The sequence below is a fragment of the Lissotriton vulgaris genome, chromosome 2_1 (genome assembly GCF_964263255.1).
Source record: "Lissotriton vulgaris chromosome 2_1, aLisVul1.2, whole genome shotgun sequence".
In the NCBI taxonomy this organism is placed as follows: Eukaryota; Metazoa; Chordata; class Amphibia; order Caudata; family Salamandridae; genus Lissotriton; species Lissotriton vulgaris.
The window spans coordinates 396,066,283-396,087,062 of record NC_141687.1 but is presented as its reverse complement, the minus strand read 5'-3'; the positions used below and the strand labels follow the sequence as shown (position 1 = coordinate 396,087,062).

Sequence of the window (20,780 nt, the reverse complement as noted above, 5' to 3'; positions counted from 1 at the left end):
TGGCACTACCTAAGCACCCTTGGACGGTGCACAAACCATAGAGAAAACTCTCTCGATGCACCCACTTGGATCGCACATGTAAAATCCCTTTACATTGAAACCGGGACTGATTCCAAGCAAAACGAAACAATTGACGAGGGAACCGACTCAGACCCTATCACCGAGATGACTGCCCCGCCGGGAAGATTGGTGGTGACCAATATTCTAAAAAACATCAGACAAAATGGTGCCCCGGGGCCCAACGGCCTTCCCGGACACTTATTCAAGGCAAACATCGACTTCTGGTCAAAGACCTTGACCCACCTGTACAATGAATGCTGGCTCCTGGGTGACGTCCCCGATTCATGGAGAGGCTCGCTCCTACAGCCAATCCACAAAAAGGGCCCCAAATCTGAACCTTCAAATTATCGCCTGATTGCCCTTCTGGACATCGAGGGAAAAGCATACGCCAGCGCAATCTTGAGGGACCTTACAGACTGGACGAATGCTGAAGGCCTACTCCCACTATGCCAAACAGGATTTAGACCAGGGTCCTCAACAGTCGATAACATCACTGCACTCTCTTATCTGGTCCACCACGCTCGGGCATCCAAAAGCCCCCCCTTATTCGCTGGCTTTATTGACTACTCGGCGGCGTTTGACGGGGTAGATCGTGCTATACTGTGGAGCAAGCTGGCCCAATGGAACATCAATCCAGCTTTGTTGAGGGCGATCCAATCCCTGTACCACAAAACATGGGTAAGAATCAAACTCTCGAGGGATCACGCATCCACAAAGATCAACACGGATCGCGGCCTAAAACAAGGGTGTGTGCTAGCTCCAATGCTATTCAATTTATATACTGCGGATATGGAGAGGGCCTTGTGCGGAGCGGCACTGCTCGTGCCAAAGATCGGCGGGACAAAAATCCACATTATGCAATATGCCGACGACTTGGTGCTTTTGGACCATACAAGAATTGGGCTACAAAAGGCGCTGACTGCACTGGCCGCATACAATGACAAAAACAAGCTCGTAGCTAACCCATCCAAGTCTAAAATTATTATTTTTGGAAAGTACCCAAAGAAAAAAACAGTAAAATGGAGGCTTGGCCACCTTCTGCTGGAAAGCATTCAGCGGTACACTTACTTGGGAATTTGCTTTCAGGAGTCGGGGCTCTCAAGCGCGCACCTAAAGACTATCCAAGGCAAAGGCAATACTATAACTTACGCTATCTGCAAGCTGCACGCCTCCTTATACAGCCCGTCCACACTAGCTATCCAACGAGTACTCAGAGCAAAATTAATGCCGGCCCTAAATTATGCTCTCCAAGCATTTCCAGGCAAACTGCATAAAGAACTAGAAAAAATCCATTGCAGAGCCTACAAGAGATTATTCCATCTTCCGAGGTGTACCAGAAACACTCTCGTTCGCCTGGAGTTCTCACTCAATCAGCAACACCTGGAAGAGATGGCCGCCCTAAGCAAATACTACTTCTTAACAACGACGGCAAAGGAGAACACACTTAAGGCAACGCTGAATTGCATCTTCAGGGAACCAGGGAATCCCTGGTCGGCCACCCTCAAGGCGGCGAAGGTCCACCTCAATCTCGCCACTGAGTCTTGGAACCCAGAATATGTTAGCTACACTGCCATCAAACATTCCATCAAAAAGCAAGTGCGGGCGCGGTCAAGAGAATTGGATCTGGAGTCATTGGTAAATAAAGACCTGCACGAGTCCTTGTACTCACCACAAATCCTGCATAATCCCAAATACCACCTTAAGCAGGCCGTGGGCCGCGCAGCCCTTCACAAGATCTTAGCGTATAGACTACATCCGCTGCCTCTCAAAGAACTTTATGGCTTTGGTACTGCCGGCCCAGGTGCCCGGGAATGCAGGCTCTGCAGGTACAAACGTGAGTCACTGGCCCACCTACTATTCTGCTGCCCGGTCCTGCGCACGGCCCGCAGTCTCTACCTCAGGCCAATTCTAAGACAATCAGGAACACGCACTGCAAAGGAGGCGACCATCTTCCTCTACACCTTGACAACGGTAAAGCATATGGCCTCCTTTGGAAAGTTCATTTACCAGGCACGAACTCTACTGATGGCCCCGGAGGGCTTCCGCTCATACAGTCTTTGTTGATCTAAGTCGCAACATGACCCTCACCCTCCGCAAGCCCGCCCCTTGGGCAGTACTAACTCTGTCGGTTTTAACTTTTGTAATTTTATAACCTCGTATAATGATTTTAATGTAATGGTTTTGAGTAACCAAACAATAAAGAATTCATTCATTCATTCATTCATTCACTCAATACAACATACACTCCACACAATACCACTCAGTGCCACATAATTATATGCCACATAATTACACTGCGCTCAATGCAACATACACTCCAAATACCACTCAGTGCCACATAATTACACACCACATAATTACACTCTACTGAAGCCAACACACACTCCAAACAATACCACTCAGTGCCACATAATTACACGCCACATAATTACACTCTACTGAATACTACATACACTCCAGACAATACCACTCAGTTCCACATAATTATATGCTACATATTTACACTGCGCTCAACTCAACATACACTCTAAATACCACTCAGTGCCACATAATTACACGCCACATAATTACACTGCACTCAATGCGACATACACTCTAAATACCACTCAGTGCCACATAATTACACTGCACTCAATTCGACATACACTCCAAATACCACTCAGTGCCACATAAATACATGCCACATAATTACACTGCACTCAATGCAACATACACGCCAAATACCACTCAGTGCTACATAATTACATGCCACATAATTACACTGCGCTAAACGCAACATACACTCCAAATACCACTCAGTGCCACATAATTACACGCCACATAATTACACTGCACTCAATGCAACATACACTCCAAAAACCACTCAGTGCCACATAATTACACGCCACATAATTACATGCACTCAATGCAACATACACTCCAAATACCACTCAGTGCAACATAGTTACACCCCACATAATTACACTGCCCTCAATGCAACATACACTCCAAATACCACTCAGTGCCACATAATTACACGCCACATAATTACACTGCACTCAATGCAACATACACTCCAAATACCACTCAGTACCACATAGTTACACGCCACATAATTACTCTGCACTCAATGCAACATACACCCCAAAAACCACTCCGTGCCACATAATTACATGCCACATAATTGCACTCTACTGAATGCAACACACACTTCACACAATACCACTCAGTGCCGCATAATTATATGTTACATAATTACAATGCACTCATGGCAACATAGACTCCAAACAATACCATTCAGTGCCACATAATTACATGCCACACAGTTACACTCTACTGAATACAACATACCCTCCACACAATACCACTCAGTGCCACATAATTATATGCTACATAATTACACTGCGCTAAACGCAACATACACTCCAAAAACCACTCAGTGCTACATAATTATATGCCACATAATTACACTGCGCTAAACGCAACATACACTCCAAATACCACTCAGTGCCACATAATTACACGCCATATAATTACACTGCACTCATTGCAACATACACTCCAAAAACCACTCAGTGCCACATAATTACACGCCACATAATTACATGCACTCAATGCAACATACACTCCAAATACCACATAATTACACTCTATCTATGTATCGCATCACCACAGAATCACTCAGCACCACCACAGCATCACTCAGAGGCACCACAACATCACTATGCGCTACCACAGCATCACTAAACGCCACAGCATCACTCGTCGCCACCACAACATCACTCAGTGCCACCACAGCATCAATCTGTGCAACCATTCAACAACAACTGGTTCAAATATGTTCTTTCAATGTTTCAAGCTTTATTACAAATGTCACAAAAAGATGTTAATATTTCACTTCTGTGCTTTGATTTTCGTCACAATAAAATACACTGAACATAATCTTCACAAAAATTATTTATAAAAGTTAAAGCTATTGCAATTATAAATTACAATAACTTTTTTATTTATGTATTATTAAAAAAAATTAAAAGCAATTCTTATTTGTAATATCAATACATGTAAGTCATGTAAATACAACACATATTGCATTACAAATGCTACAGGTGTAACATTTGCGAAAGTTAAAAGTATTGGCATTGTAAATGACAAAGCTATTAATTTAGCTATTTTTAAAACCAACACATAAATACAAAATTTGTCATTTACAATACCAATAGCTCAAACTTTCCTAATGAGAGACCTATTGCATTGCAAATGCTTGTTAAACTCAGGTGTCTGCAATGTCTGAGGGCCGCCCAGGAAGGCTTGCCGGGCCGCCACCGGCCCGCGGGCCGTACTATGAGTACCCCTGGTCTAGGGCATTCTGCGCCCAGTCTTCCCCGGACCTCTTTTTTCATTGGCTCTTGAATGTGGCTGCCACATGTTGCAGCAAATTGTCAGCTGGTATCCAATCTGCGGAGAAAGGATGATATGTCTGCCGGATTTAGCACATCTGGCAAACCAGCAGCCATGGTCTACAGGGGCCTGGTTCTACGCTGGAATCCCCTCGGGGGTATCGAAGTCGTCCCCGGCATTTGCGTCTGCTCCCTGTGGAGAATGGGAATCCTCATCGGGGGCTAAACCAAGGTTGGAAATTACGCAACTTCAGGGAGGCCTTATGCAATCTCTCGAATGCGTCTGAGGGTGGCGAAACAGCCCTAGCCTCAGCGGGTTTTTTTTTTTGAGGCACCTTTGCCCCTAAGCGTGCCCGTGTGTCACATGGAGGCGAGTGCCCACTATCTTCCTTGCCAGAAAATAAAATGCTGTGTTGGGCTGTAAATTCAATAGTTTGTCTACTCAGGGGCTCCAATGCTGATGAGATTGCTCTCTGTAGAGAAGCATCAATCGCATTCACCAAATGCTCATGGATGGGAAAAGCATCTGCTCCTCCTCCACTGATTCCCAATACTCATTCTCTGTGCTTGTCATGGAAGATCAAGTAGGATAGGGGAATAGTAGCAATAAGCTCAAACGAAAACCCAAGCGAATACCAGGGAACAGTATTTAAACTTGCCAGTGCTTGCTTGCTGGTACCAGTGCGCGTTTGGAACTGCAGAGAGGAAGGCCGAGCTTCACACATGCCCTCTAATTAATACGGGCTTTGGTAGTGAGGTTCGCTGAGAAATCACTTTAACTGGAGGTGAGAAAGGAGAAACGAGCATTTGCAATGCAATAGGTCTCGCATTTACGTGAGTTCGAGCTATTGACATTGCAAATAATGCCTTTTATTTTTGTTTTAAAAACATAAATAAAAGGCATTGTTATTTACAATGCCAATAGATGAAACTCTCGTAATTGCGAGACCGATTGCATTGCAAATGCCTGTTCTTTTAATCTGCCACAATTAGACGCCTATCCAGTAGGCTCCATTCAAGCATTTGTACATTTTTTAATAACTTTCCCTAGTAACTTTTACATTGATTTGTTTGCAGCTCCGAGGTGGGAGATGATCCTAGAGGGAGAGGCCTGGTCCATACCTGGCAGGCTCGATCTAAGCGTTTTACTCCTCAAAGGATTCTTGGATGGGGAGCCAAGCCTGTACTGCAGGTCGCCCTTGGGATCAACCATGGAGTCATCCTAACCGAAGGTATGATCGCTGAAAGAAATGGTTGGTGTTTCAACAGTGAGGCAGTGAACAGCACCCCTCTCTTAAAGGCAGGCCAAAATTGTGAAAGGGTGTACAGGATACAAGGGGAAGAGGAAACTTGAACATTTACATTTACTCCAGAGTGCATCCTACTTTCATTTTTAAAATAAATGTTTATTAGGGTTTTATTCAATAATGATGGAAGGTTCATGGGGCCGAAGGCAGTCCTTCCCAATAGTAATAATTGCAGTGAATTACATTGAAATATAGCTTTAAAGTAAAAAACTTTCAGTATCTGGCCCTGTTAATGTTCCCCCATAATTTATTTTTGTGTCTCACTTTTAACAGAATTCAGTTCCCTTTTCACATAGAGTACTTGTCGACATTTCTTAGCCACTTGCAATTCTTAGGACTTGCGCCATTGATCCCTGTGATTGTGATTTTTCCCGTTGAATCAGGACCATGTGAGAAAGTTTGTTAATGAGAAGTCTTTCAACCTTCACTGGCTGTGGAGTGCAAGTGGTGTGGTTTGTTGAATGTGGTTTGTCCCTACATTGATGCGACTCTGCATGTGGATTATATTATGGATTGTTACTTCTAGGTCATAAGCAGTGAGGTTAGCGTGTTTTGATTCTTCTGCACCTCTTGTCACCTGTATCCGTCTTGTCTGTCACTAAGAAGTACATTGAACCTCTGTGAGGGCTAAATGGTATTTTGTGTAACTCTTTTAATCTTTTATGTGTTTGGATACTGAGCTTGTTTCCTAAAGTCTGTTTGGCTTCCTTGCACCGTTTTTTTTCAAGATCATCACACAGATCTGTTGTGGTCCGGTGGGGAAAAGGCTTGAAACTGGTCAGTAGTTACTGGTTTCAGCATGGTTTATAGAAAGAAGCCTTTCTGAGAAAGGACCAACAAGTGAGCATTTCAGCAATTAAAGACTTCTAATTGTAGTATGCAATTGATACCATTTGTTCAGTCATAATCTCCCCATGGGCTATGGCAGTGGTGTAGAGCAGGAATGTCCAAAGTCTTTGTATGCTCTGTATCCTTTGGGTTCGGGATAGTGATGTGGGAGAGTATCTGTAGTAGTTCTGCAACGAAGAAAGTTAAAGCATATATCCTGGAGCAAAAGTGTTTTGTGTTTTTTTTTCTTTTAAATGCAGTTTAGGTTGTGGAAAACGTAGCTTATTTTTCAAATGAAAAGCTGGTATTTGAGGGCAACATTAGACCACTTCAATGAAGGGAAATGGTGTGGAAAATTAGCTAAAAGTTGATGGCTAAATTTGCATATTTTCAGGAAATAAACTAATGCATAGCTAAAAATGTCGTACATTTACAAAACATTTTATGTATGATTTGATTATTGTGCAGGAGTTGGGGAATCTGAAAGTTCGCACTACCACTGAATTCTAGGTTTATTTCTTTCTTGAAGTACATACGTGTCCAATGCTCCATCTGTTGCGATAAATAAGGCATTGGCTTAGTTGTACAGGGTTTGACTTTCCCACCCACTGATGCCTGATCTTGGTTCAGTTCTCCTATGCTTAAGTGTGAAAGTCCAGGTTAATGTAGCCCCATTCAACCCCGCTCAACATACTTGTCGATGCGGTGTTTGCTTTTTCTTGGTTACTAACAGTCACTTAAAAGGCGTCTGGGACACAGTGGTAATTCAAACCCAATTTCATTCTTTAGAATACTACACACAAGTACTGCACAAAGAAAATACACTTTATATTTATAAGCCTTCATTTCAACAGTCTTCCAGTGTTTAGTAGTACATAAGTAATAACCACACCGAATATAATTAAAACAGCACTACTGTTTATCACCAACAGCAAGAATAGAACAAGCATTTCTACCAAGTGTAACAGCTGGGTTTACATGTTATGGTATACCTGACTCTATAGGAGGAAATGCAATGGGAGTTAGTTGTGAAGTGCACAACAGGAGAAGGGAAAGATACGATGCCAGAGCTAGACAGAGCTCTTGTTCCACAATATTAGCGTAGTCACTGTGGTTAAAAGAAGTATAATGCAGCAGCTCAGGAAGGACATTGTTGGCCAATGCACTTGAGGCAGTGTTTTGCATCCTGAAAGACTGATGGTAGTTGTTGATAAAAATGTCTCCCTGTAAGTGCAGGCGGATGCAGCTTCTTTATATTTATTTTTTTATTTAAGAAGTTTTCTATAGGGGTGGCCAGACCTGGAGGTATCGGAGCGCTTTACAGCAGGAGGGAGAGAAATCAAATACAGGGTAAGAATAGAATAAACGTAGTCATAAGTGTTCAAGAGTTACAAGTTGTGTTGAGCGTCCGAGGTGCGCCATTGAGGTAGAGAGGTCAAGGGATCCGAGGTGCGCCATTGAGGTAGAGAGGTCTAGAGGTAGTCTCGATGCATGGACAAAATTTGAGGCCGAGACTTTTCTCCGAGCGGCGGTGGACAAAGGTGCTGGGTTGGGGAGAAGGGATGAGGTAGACCGTGGATGCGCATTGCCAGGTGGCTGTCGGGTAGAGGCTTGAGGGTCACGGATTTCAGTTTGGGAAGGCACAGTTGAGGTAGAGGACTTTTAGGAGGCTTTTGAATTTTGAAAAGAAAGGGGTAGTTCTGATGTCAACAGGGATGGAGTTCCAGATTTTGGGTGCGTTTCCTGCAAAGGAGCGGGCTGCGGTTTTTTGTTTGCGCGTTTTTAGGGGGATGAGTAAGAGGGTGTTGGAGCTGGTGAGACTTCTAGACTGGCCGACTTTCTTAAGTTTAGAAGCTAGGTATTCTGGTTTCCCGGTGTGGAGGGCTTTGTGCGTGAGGCAGGCAGTTCTGAAGCTAGCACGCAATTCCACTGGGAGCCATTTTAGTTCTCTGAGTGTGGGAGAAATGTGGTCGTATTTTTTGACTCCGGTGACCATTCTGCCAGCTGCATTGAGGGTTGTTTTGAGTGGCGCTAGGTGGGAGAGAGCTGTACCGGAGAGGACTGCGTTCCCATAGTCCAGTCTGGACAACACAAGTGATTGGGTGGCTTGTTTGAGGTCCATGGGTGGAATGTGGGGTTTGATTTTATTGAGAAGCTTCAGATTGAGGAAGTCACTTTTTGCAGAGTTCTTGATGTGGTTGGTCATGGTTAGCTTGTGATCTAGGGTGATTCCAAGTGATTTTACAGAGTTTGCCAGGGTGAGGTTACCGTTGGAAGCGTCAATTGGTTTCAGCCATTCAAGGATTTACGGGTTTTCTTCCTTGTTGGAGATGAGGAGGAATTCGGTTTCCCCTGATTGGCTATCAGCAAACCACCTTAAACTCATTCTTGAACTTCTCTGAGAGTATTGTTGAGTCTTAGAATGTCATTAAAGGAGGCGGTTTCCAAGTAGATCTGGGTGTCATCTGCATATAGATGGAAGGGGTTGTTGGTTTTTTTCAGAATGGTGGTGAGGGGTTCCATATAAATGTTGAACAATTGCGGGGAGAGAACGGATCCTTGGGGGACACCTCTGTTAAAGGGAAGAAGGCCGGACGAAAATGATTTGATTTTTACCCTTTGGGAGCGATTTTGATGGAAGGAGGAGAACAATTGAAGGACCACCTCGTCTGCGCCTTCACGATCTTTGAGAGCCTGAATGAGAAGACTGTGATCCACCGTGTCAAAGGCTGCTGACTGGTCTAGGAGGATGAGGAGGCAGCAATGGTCAGAGTCAAGGGAGTTGAGGATGTCATCCACGATGTTGAGGATTGCTGTTTCAGTGCTACAGCCTTTTCTAAAGCCTGATTGGTGTTGGTCTAGCAGATTAGTATTGTTGATGTGTTGGTTCAGTTGTCGGAGAACACATTTTTCGAGGATTTTGGCTAGGAAGGGAAGATTGGAGACCGTTTCGAAGTTGTTCAAGTTGTTAGTGTCTAGGCCTGGTTTCTTCAGAAGTGGTGTGACTTGGCCGACTTTGAGGCAATCTGGTATGATGCCGGTTTTTAGGGAGCTGTTTATGATTTAGCACTAAAGTGGTCATAGTGTGCTGAGTTCTCTCTCCCACTACTGATACTCATTGAACTGTCAGCAGAGTTCACATGGTTCAGATTTACTGAGCCTGTTAACTCTTAAATTAATCCTCATCCTTTCTGGTTGAGGCTTATGCAGACATCCAAATCCCACATCCTCCACACTCCTTTCTGAGGACTTTCCGACTAGGGATGTGCTTCTGCGCACATAATTTGCTCCATTTTGCGCTCTTTGGTTGGCTGCTGTGTGATGAGCCGCTCAGGGTGGTCCATTCTCTTCCATTTTCTTTTCCTTTGTTCTCTTTTCATTTTGGTTTAGAAACTGGTATCGCAAACTAGTTTTTTTTGCTGTACATTGTAATGTGAAATATTTTTGTGTATGAGGAGATGATGACAGGAGTTTGGGCTTATGAATCCCGTATCATAAGGAGTGAAGTAAGTTGAAGCTGAGTGCAGGGTAATTTCCCCAAAATTTTCACAATGAAGCAATTAACCTTTTGAAACCAATAATAAATCAATTCGTGTAGCAGGGGCAGTCTTTTCTTATGCAGTGGCTTTTACAGAGGAAGAATTTGTTCAAATAACTGTTTTGTTTATCTCTGATGACTGAGAAATGATTAGACAGTGTGCTAAGGAACAAAGTCCCCTCCGAAACCTACAGGTTTCAAACCGTGCCAAAACTGGCAGAAAGACATGCAGGTCATTTCCGTGCAAGAGATGTGTGTGCCTTTGGTATTTGGTATACTATCACAACACTTGAGTCTTGCTTCTAGTATGCCCTCATGCACCCAAAGGCAAACAATGACAGGTAAGCAAAACTTTATGTTGCCGAACACAAGACTAGGTTGCGTTCGAAACACAGGACCCACTCTCACTCCAAGTTGCAGGCTTGGCCTCCGTTGCGAGGCTGTTCCAGCAAGCAAACTACTTTCATCTCCAGAGCCCAAACTCAAAAAGACAAAGCAGGACTCGACCTCTTTCGGACACTGTAGCTCTAAAAGTATGTGTGGGCATCACCCCTTCCTGCCACTCTAGCTCAAAAGAGAAAGTGTGGGCGTCTAGATGAACATCGCACCCTTTTGAAGTCCCTGGTTCCAGAACTGATTCTGCAGCTTGTCCGGAGTTCCCAGGGCTGTTGTTGACCCTGCAGCAGATAGCAGCCTTAAGGGAGCCATGCTGCAAATGTTTGGTGCGATTCCAGCTCCCCCTGGTGCCTCTTCGAGCCCCACGGAGCCGATGGGGCCTCTAGTCAGGTTATCTCCCCCCCTCACCCCCAACTCCATCCGTCCTCTTGGGTTCCAGTACAGGGCCCATACCTACTCCAGTACAGATTTCTACACCAGCCCCAAGAGCCACGCCTGTTCCTGGCTAGATGAAACCAATATTTATGTTGAATCCTGAACCAACGTCAGCCTAGGCTTGAACTTAACTGATGAGGCACTACAAAGTCTTAAACGCAACTAGTGGTTTTGCTACCTGACTCTAGCCAGATGCTTTTATTACGCTGCAAGTAGCAGCAAAATTTCAATTCCCACAATATAACCCAATACAAGAGAAACTGAGGATCCAGAAGGACAGTAATGAGAAGGGGATGGACTACTCCTCCCTCCCCTATACCGATGAAGCATTATATTTGGATTTGCAAAATGCAAGTGGGAAAGATGGCTGTCCTGAAGTAAACCTTGACTTTCATCATGGACTAACAGAATAAAGTGCTTTCTTTGCAGTGGTGGTCCGTGACGCTAGTGAGGTGGTAATACTTCAAGTTCCTTCAATTGAGACAAAAAATCCAGGGACAATGTCACCTGAGCCCTTACTACCATTTAATGATGCCCTCGCTGATATTTTGATGGCTACATGGTTCAAGCTTTGTTCTTGCCCTCCAGTCAGCTGGCCAATAGCTGGTCGAAACCAAAAAGGATGGGGGGGGGGTGGACTAGGAGCTAGTTGAAGTCCAGTACCCATGCTCCACTTAGTATTATAGACCCAAAGATTGGGTTACTTTTCCTATAGGATCACCATTTCTGTCCACGAGGAAAAGAAGAGATCAGAGCGGTCCATGTTCTAACCTCATAGATAGAGACAATCGCAGGTTTTGTCTCTTGTTGCCCTCACACATCCAGAGGGATGTCATACTTCATCGTTGGGCGTTACTCATCGTTGGTCTGGCGCTGCAATGCCCTACGTGTCCCCCAAAGGATAACTTTGGCGGAAATCTTTTAATTAGGCTGTATGATGAGTGAGGGTATGAGATTATCCAGGGATAGAGAGGGTTCATGAGAGATGCTGCATGCAAGGGTAAGTATTTCAGAAGACTGCACCCTTCAGAACCCCCCGTTACGGTGTAGATGGACATGCAATAGCCTATGGAGTAATTTTAAGTTTACCAATAGGTTGCAACAAGAGCGGTCATTATTTGAGCTGGACGCCAACTTGTAGTTTTCACAAGGGGAACCGCTCAACTTTTAATATAGTGTTCTTTATTTATTCATTTGCTTTTCACTTTTCACAATTACCTTTTTGGTCCTGATGAAGCACAAGGGATCTTTTGACCACTGAAGGGCGCGAAACATGTCCACCTGAGAGTTACTAGGGTACATCATGACGCAGCCAGTAACCAATAACCTACGGGTTTTTTAAGCTGGTCAGGGAAACCAACATATTAAAAAGTCTTTAGGGTATCCCCTAGCCAGTTTTAGTTAGTCAGTCACTCACCATCTCTCACAAACCCTCTCTTCCACTGGATAATCTCACACCCTCACTCATCATACAGTGTAATTAAAAGATCTCTGACAAAGTAACCCTTCGGGGGACCTGTAGGGCTTTGCAGCGTCGGCCCGACGAGGAGCAACGCCCAATATTGAAGCATGACATCCCTCTGGATGTGTGAAGGCCACAAGAGACCAAATCTGTGATTGTCTCTATCTGTGACGTCAGAACCTAGACTCCTATGTTCTCCTCTTTTCCTTTTCCTCGTGGACAGAAATAGTGTCCCTATGGGAACAGTAACCAAATCTTTGGTTCTATACGACATACACCTGCACCTGTTGATCCAGACATCCTAACCAAACATCATACAATCCGAATTCCTTTCTGAATAATCCTCAATATAAGGAATCAAAAAGTATTGTTGCATTTTGGCAAAATAATGTTTTCTTCTGCAACTTGCCCCTTAAGACTATAAATGTGGTTTGTTCATTGGGCATGTACATGCATGCTTTGTGGGACATGGCCACCGAGACCTTGCTATCTGTCCCAGAAGACCTCCGAGCTTCTTTGGCTCAGACAGTACATGCTTGGCAGGATGTTGCAAAATATATAATATGTGCATGCCTGGATACTACTGGTATTGTCAGGACTATTAGCACGAGAGTCATACTCGGAAGATACACATGGTTAAGGTCGACCAGATTTTCTGGCGATTAATAGATATGCCCTTCAATGGCGAGAGACTCTTCAGGGTGAAAGCAGACTGTGCACTGGAAATGTTGAAAGAAAGTCGAATCATTGCATGCTCTTGGGGAGTTATTAATGCCAGGAAGACACATTTCCTTGCTGGGGAAATAGGACTTGCTCTAACCAAACAACCATTTTCTCAGCAGTAAAGGTGTAGTCCAGTTCTTCTCCTTCAGTTTCTTTCAGCTTTAGACACCGGACCCCTAGCAATTTTAGTTTGCATTGGCTTTTCAGTCTGTTTTATCAACATAAGTGGACTCATACGTCTGAATGGAGAAGACTCTAGACAAGTGGAGAAGACCAGAACCTTGATTTTTCATCTTTCATTCTCACATTCCAGCAGTCAATGATCAATGAGAGAGTACATTCCTACTTAAACTCTCAAAAGGATTTAGGTCTAGATGAGTGCACTAATGTATCCTTAATCTTTTCGTTAAGTCCCTGTCAGAAAGTGTCATCTGGATTCTTTCCACCAAGGTGATCTCAGCAGCCAGCTGACAAAAATGCGTCAAATAAGATAGCACATGAGCATTGCTAGATGTCGCACAGTTCCTCTTCTGCATTGAATTCTTTAGCTGGCCTCTCGACCATCTTGAATGTACTTTGAAAGTATTATAATTATTTAGGCATGGATTTGATTCTGCAACAGATGAAGAGCCCAAGCCAACGCTGCCATAGAGGCACGCTAATAAAGTATCCCACATTAGAGCAGTCAGAAACATAATGGGTGAAAGGCAAAGCGGACCAGAAGGGAGTCTAGAAATTCCTTTCAGTTGGATCGCCAGAAAATTGAAGAGTACTTGAACTAACCACAGAAAGATCAGGGGCAGTCATAGTCTGTCTAAGGTCTGCATTCTCTCTTCTCGATTGATACAGCTTCAAATAATGAAATGTATTTGAATTGATAAATCGCATATAAAAACGAGTTGGTTATGAATCGGTTTGCAATCGAATTTAAAGAAATTGTCTAATAGAGGAATGTAATATTTTGACTGTTGAAACTCATATGTTTGACATTATATATTGTTAGAACTAATTATATGTAACTAAAAAATGGGATTTGGGATTTAGTATTTGGAGTATACATTTGGTGCCCCTTACATTCTTTTAAAACAGTCTTTAGGTACCTAATAATTGTTTGACTTCTAAATCTCGTTTTAGCAAGTTCTGCTCCTTTGAGGGAATACATCTCTGGATGTGAAATAGACGTGGTTGTAACAGTGGTTAAAAAGTTTCTCTAAGTTCCAACTTTAGCGCTTTGTACCTTTTTAGGTTTTGCCTAGCCAATGCGTACGAAGTACGCATGTGCTAGGAAAAACCTAATGAGTATAGTATGGGGGCTGGGAATCCGCCCCCGTCTTTCATTGGCTAGCTCCATAAATGGAGGCTAGCCATTGAAAGACGGCTCTGTCCGTCAATCCCGGACCAGATTCGGGGGCGTTCCCGAGAATTTTTGGCTTTTGGCGACGTCAGCCGAAAGCCTGTTCTCGGGAACGCCCCCGAATCTGGTCCGGCATTGGAAACACCGGAAGAAGATGTCCGGCCCGCCGCCTAGTTGTGGGCGGGGCCGGGAGGACGTGGTTTCGCTTCCCCCTTCCTTGGGGAAGCCATTGCCTGCCTTGCGTAGGTTTCTCAGAAGGAAAGTAATTTGTACCGAACTGGAAGGCGGCAATTAGCGGCTCCGGTGGGCGGCGGTGTTAAAAGTAGCAGCGCCCGAGAGCCGGCCGGCTCCGGGCGGAGGCTGCCAGCAGGAGCGGCAGGTAATTAGAATGATTCCGTGCACGGACTGCCTGCACCAAAGCAGGGCGCAGGAGTGAGGGGAGCTCCGCACCCCCCTCCCACCGACTCTCACGGAGTGCTATTTAAGGAAGCCGGATTTCCCAGATTCATCTGTCTCATCCACATCGGACATCTCGTGTGCCAGGCAGGAGGCTGGCATCCAGCCGGTGATGCCACAGCGTGGACTGTACCCCGGGAATCCACTCCCGCCATTCATAAACCGAGTCGGTAGTGACTTTGTGCTCTCGGGCAAAGTCCAGAATTTAATTCTGTACCTTGACCAACTCGAGCTAAAGGCCAGCGCACCAACCCGCACTACTCTTTCTCATCCTGTCCCAGGATAACAACGGGATCACTGCCGATCCCAGCACTGCCTCCCCCGGAAGCATCGGCGATCTGAAGCCTCTGCTGCAGGCACTGCAGACCCCAGCAGTGCCTCCCGCGCCAGGCACTGCAGACAGGTCCAAGCAGTGCTTTCATTGTGAGCACTGCAAACATCCCACTAGCGCCTGCACTGCAATCCCTGCAGATTCCATTACTACCTTAACGGTAAACGCTGCCGTTCCAAACAGTGCCTTTACTGAAAGCAATGCAGGTCCCTGCAGCGCATCCACTGCAAGCGCTGCAGACAGATCGCAGCGCTGCAACCAGCCTAAACGACACAGAAAACAAGAGTGTTGCTCTGTAACAGCAAACATCCTTTGCAGGGGGCACCGGAAACATTAATATCGAGTCCTAAAGGCCCCATCTGGATTCTTGTGTCCAGATTATTTCCGGCAGCCTCGCCAGGGTCGCTATGTATTTCACTATGCCCATTCTCGAAGTCTCACCATAAATGTTGCACTCCGTTTTTTTGGGCCTGGTGTAGAGGGGTACTGAGCCCATTTCTGGGAACACCTCTTTTTAAGGTGGGTTTACAGTGCTGGAGGCCACGTCTCCAGAAGCAAAGAGTCCCAAAGCGGAACTGCCAATATACGGCAAGCTCTGCCTGCCCCGGAAATGTTACACATTGACCCCTGCGAGGCCTCATCATTCAGAGCAGAGGGGAGAGGCAGGCCTGAGCTGAACGAGTACCGAGGGAGAGGGAAGTATGTATATCCACAGCAGCTTCATGTTAGAAGGGGGTGATATCACAGACTTAAAGACTGCAACTGCCCCTGTACAGTAGAAGCGGGAGCAAAGAGGTCTGAGAGGGAGACTGGAGGCGAGAGAGGGATTTAAACCTCCCAGTGGTATCAATACAGTAGTGAAGATGAACACATCCCCACTCAGATCACTGCAAATAAACCCCAAATATTCACAAGATCATGCTCTTTTGGGTACAAAGTGCCAAAAAGACATGCAAGTATCAACAGCGAAATTGGTAAATGACTCAAACTGCATTTAGGCTGGGAGTGTACGGGCAGAAAGTAACGGAATTAGTTTAAAAATGCAGGGCAGATCGGAGCAGTAATGTGAGAAGAGTCTGAAATGAGGCAAAGCATTTGGTGGTATAGTACAGTGCGGCTTGGCATGTAGGGATTCTTCAAGTATGTTTTTTTTCCAGTCTTGCTGGACAGCACAAATAATATACCTATACATCAAATGGGCTTATGAGGAGAAATTATCTCTCACCTCGTTCAATAGGCTGTTGGGTGCATAATTCTATCTCCTTAGGAGTGCTTCCATTGCAATGCACAAGAGACTCTTTTACATGTCAAATCTGAAAAAATCATTGCTTTTTGAATATATATATATAATATATATTTATTTATTTTCAAAAAACAATCTCCTCTTCGGTTGGAAGCAGACAAGGGGACACGAGGGGTTTTGTGAAACCATTTATTTCTGCTGGCATGACGCGTTTCAGCGAAGCCTTCTTCAGAGGCCTTCTGGTGCTCTGGATTTGCAAGTGGTAGTTGCCCCTTCCCCTAAATTAGCGTGGGGCACACCTGTGCCTTGTTTATAGAGAACACGCAGGTAGTTTTTTAAGGTATGGACTGCATCTCCCATCATGCAGTTTGTTCGTGATTGCCTGAATGTCTCTCTCAGCCCGTTTTTCCTGGTGTGTTTGAAGTAAGCGGCTGATGTTAAACAAGGTGAGGTTAAAATCCATGGCACTGTGCTGAGGGAAAAACGGTTCTCAAGCCCCCACTTCCAACCACTCGTTCCCTCTGGTAGCTAGAATGGAGATGCGGTTAAAGTAGCTGCAACTCTCCGTGCAGTCACGGGCTGTCAGATGACAGCAGAGCCTCTGCTTCCTCTGGGTGGGCGGCGGTCCGGGTCTGAAGCCAATGACTCCTGGACTCATTCTGGAAGGGTCCCCTTTCCGTGTCATTGGCAGCGCGTAAATATTCAAAAAACAATCTGCTCTTCGGTTGGAAGCAGACAAGGAGACACGAGGGGCTTTGTGGAACCATTTATTTCTGTTGGCATGACACGTTTCGGCGAAGCCTTCTTCAGATGCCTTCTGGTGCTGTGGATTTGCTAGTGGTAGTTGCCCCTCCCCCTAAAGTAGCGTGGGGCACACCTGTATATATATAGTTTTTAGAACAAGCAAACCTAACCAAAAGGCAGTAGAGTGCCTTGCAGAGCCCAAGACAATGATACACTCAATAGGTTAATGGAGGGATAGCTATTTTCCTAGGGTGAAAGTTGATAGTACTACATCTTGATGTGTTCTTTAAAGAGGTGGGTCTTCAGCATCTTCCTAAATTGGAGCTAGGTTTGGGCAGGCCTGCTGGGATGTCATTCCAGACCCTGGATGCATGGAGTCAGAAGCCCTGTTCCTTAGTTTTTTAGGTTTTGCCTGGCGAAAACGATGCGAAAGCATCGTTTCGCTAGGCGAAAACCTAATGAGTATAGTATGGGGCTGGGAATCCGCCCCTGTCTTCCATTGGCTAGCTCCATAAATGGAGGCTAGCCATTGGAAGACACATCTGTCCGTCAATGCCGGACCAGATTCGGGGGCGTTCCCGAGATTTTTTGGCTTTTGGCTACGTCAGCCGAAAGCCTGTTCTCGGGAACGCCCCCGAATCTGGGCCGGCATTGACGGCACCCGGAAGAAGTCCAGGTGAGTGCTTAGGAGTTACCGAGGCCGAGATCGTTCTCCTTATCCCCCGCTTTTGTGGCCTAAAAACTCCTGGCTGTGAGCACCCCTGCCGTGAGGTAACCCTGCTGTGTTCCACCGCCGCGGCCCGGGGCCTGAGACTGCCCTAGAAATCGCCGCCCGCATCTCCAGAGCCACGGAGACCAAACCGAAGGGGCAGCTAGCTGATTGGTGGCTGGCACGCAGGAGCCGTGCTCTGATAGGCTGCTGGCACGAGGGAGTCGCGCTCCGATTGGTCAAGGAGCTCTGACGTCATCGGGGGCTCGCCTCAGGGCCGCGCTGGGATTGGCCCATCGCTCGCTGCGCTATTCATCGGCTTGAAGTCATTCAGATCTCCGAGTTCAACCTTTGGGGCGCTGGCAGGTGGGAGCCCTTTACACCCACACTTTAGGGACTGACTGCAGCAGTAGTTAAAACCCTTGTCTTTACTCATCGGTGACCTACAGAGAGGCCCCTCCGCGCCTTTTAGAAACGAATTCTACAGACCACTTTCGTGTGTTTGTGTCCTTGGCACGAGCTGGTTTTAGTCTTTAGAAATTCCTTCCAACTGTTTCAGAAGCCGATGGAGTTAATTCACTTTTTTTCGGCGGCGGAACCAACCCTATAGATTCCCCTGTAATGGCTCAACTGGAATCCCCTTTAGTATCACAAATCTTTTAAAAAGTTATTTTTTTAACACAGTAAGTCAATGTCGAATTAAGGGGTTCAGGCGCCAGGACTCGCTTGTGATTTGTAAATAGCGCTTATGTTTTTGCCGCCTTTTTTGACGTTTAGGTCTGTTTGCTTTCAGTTCATTTGGATCTATTTATCCATGTTCATCTGTGTGCACTGTGAAAAATGAACGACGCTCCCGTATTTGCCTGCTAAATGTGCACTCACTTGTGTCTGCGAACGGTGCTGGTATTGTAAGCATCACAGCTAAAACAAGAAGGCACTCATTCCCCTGAAAACATTAGCATTGTAGTCAAACACATCCGTACTTCAGAAATATTATTACCAGGGCACCTGCCGGGAGGCTGGCATGTGCCCTCGTTTGTGCACACTTCCTGGCTCGCCTGTGACTCCCATTTCACAAGTGCTCACACGTCGACGCCCCGGCTGAGGACCAGAGGGCACTGGTTCCCGGTGTGTAATAAGGAGGAAGGGACTCACCTGTGCCAGGCCCGCTGCAGACCTCACCCCACGGCCGCTCCTTTCACCCTAATTATCCGGAGGTGAAATCAGGTGTTTGAGACCTCGCCGTGCACGCCCATAAGAGACGGGCACCTCCGTCGTCAGAGAGACGAAGCAGGAAGTCCACGGGGCAGGAAGCGAGTGTGGAGCAATAACTGCCACCCTGGACCGCTGCACACCCGTGCCAACCGGGCCTGTTTACTTAGCGGCGCGCTGCATTCTGGGGCTTGTATTTTGCGTTTACCTTCCGAAGGATGAGCGTTACATCTCAGCACACAAAGTTAGGTGTTCTAAAGTGCTTAATGAACTCGAGTTAAGTGCAGAGTGAAAATCGGCCATTTACACGGGGCTTTCAGTGGGAGCGAAAAAAGGTGTGTGTGTGTGGAGAGGGTGGTCTCTAGAAGGTGCTGAACTCAGTGCTTCGCATTATGTGGCTATCTCAGCTGCTGGCATTGCCACGGTCCCCCATAAAGGCTTTTTAACCAGCTAAAACTTCTGGAGAGCGATGTGGACCACTCCAGTGTCGCACTGTATTTGAGAATGTGAAAACGTGTGTCTTTGGCTACTACATCCTTCCTTGGCTTTCTAGCAGGGTATGTGTATAAATGCCCAGTATTGACATTTGAAAGTATACTTCAGGGGTGCGTGTATGCATGTGCAGCAGGGTATGTGTGTGCTTTGAAATCTGGGTATCTTTGTCTTCAAGGTGAGTGTGTGTGTGTGTCAGCCTACTGGGATTATGTACTTCTGTCTAAAGGGGATCTGTGTGTCTGTACATGCGAACGCCTGTGCATGATAGAGTTTCTGCATTAGTGTGTCTGCACTGTGGTGTGCCTCTGTAGGGAGGGCGGTGTGGCACTGTGCAGGGGTGGGTGCATCTGTGTAGTGTGGTTGTCTCTGTGTAATTGGGTTGTCTGTATTTCCAGTGGTTAAGCAATAGGCGAAGACAAAATGTAAATACCCATTGGTAAAGAATTAGGAAGACAGCATGGAGAATTTCCAGGTTTGAGCTAATAAGACAGAATCAACAATATTTTGGGGTATAGACTGAGTAACAACTGGTGAAAGAGGTAATGAATGTCAGTGCTGGAAGCAAAATTAGTGCACACCCATAAGGCCTAGTACCACATTCAAAATAAAAGCCGTTTTTTTTATGGACTCTGCTTGTGCCTCCGTGTGCCCCTGTTGCCTGCTTGTGCCTCTGTGTGCCCCTGTTGCCTGCTTGTGCCTCTGTGTGCCCCTGTTGCCTGCTTGTGCCTCTGTGTGCCCCTGTTGCCTGCTTGTGCCTCCGTGTGCCCCTGTTGCCTGCTTGTGCCACCGTGTGCCCCTGTTGCCTGCTTGTGCTGTGTGGGTGTGTGTGGAGGGCTCCGCGTGGCTGTGTGTGTAGGAAGCTTTGTGTGGCTGTGTGTGTGAGGGGCTTTGTGTGGCTGTGTGTGTGGGGGGCTCTGTGTGGCTGTGTGTGTGGGGGCTCTGTGTGGGTGTGTGTGTGGGGGGGGGGGCACTGTGTGTGTCATTTGCGGGAGATAAAGCTAGTGGCATTGTAAATGACAATGCCATTTATTTATGTTAAAAAAACATTAATAAAAATGTCAAGAGCGGAGGAGGAGCCAAGATGGCGGACGGGAAGGACGTCTGAGCTCCC

General features: G+C 46.0%; 1 protein-coding gene across 1 annotated transcript in view; it reads left to right on the top strand.

The window, feature by feature from the left end:
* The window catches only part of ALS2 (alsin Rho guanine nucleotide exchange factor ALS2), a 1,343,724-nt gene that overhangs the window by 104,751 nt on the left and 1,218,193 nt on the right, over positions 1 to 20,780 (top strand). Inside the window, exon 3 of the mRNA XM_086955258.1 lies at positions 5,514 to 5,668. Within this exon, the coding sequence (XP_086811384.1) occupies positions 5,514 to 5,668 (155 nt within the window). The remainder of the gene's footprint in view (positions 1 to 5,513; positions 5,669 to 20,780) is intronic.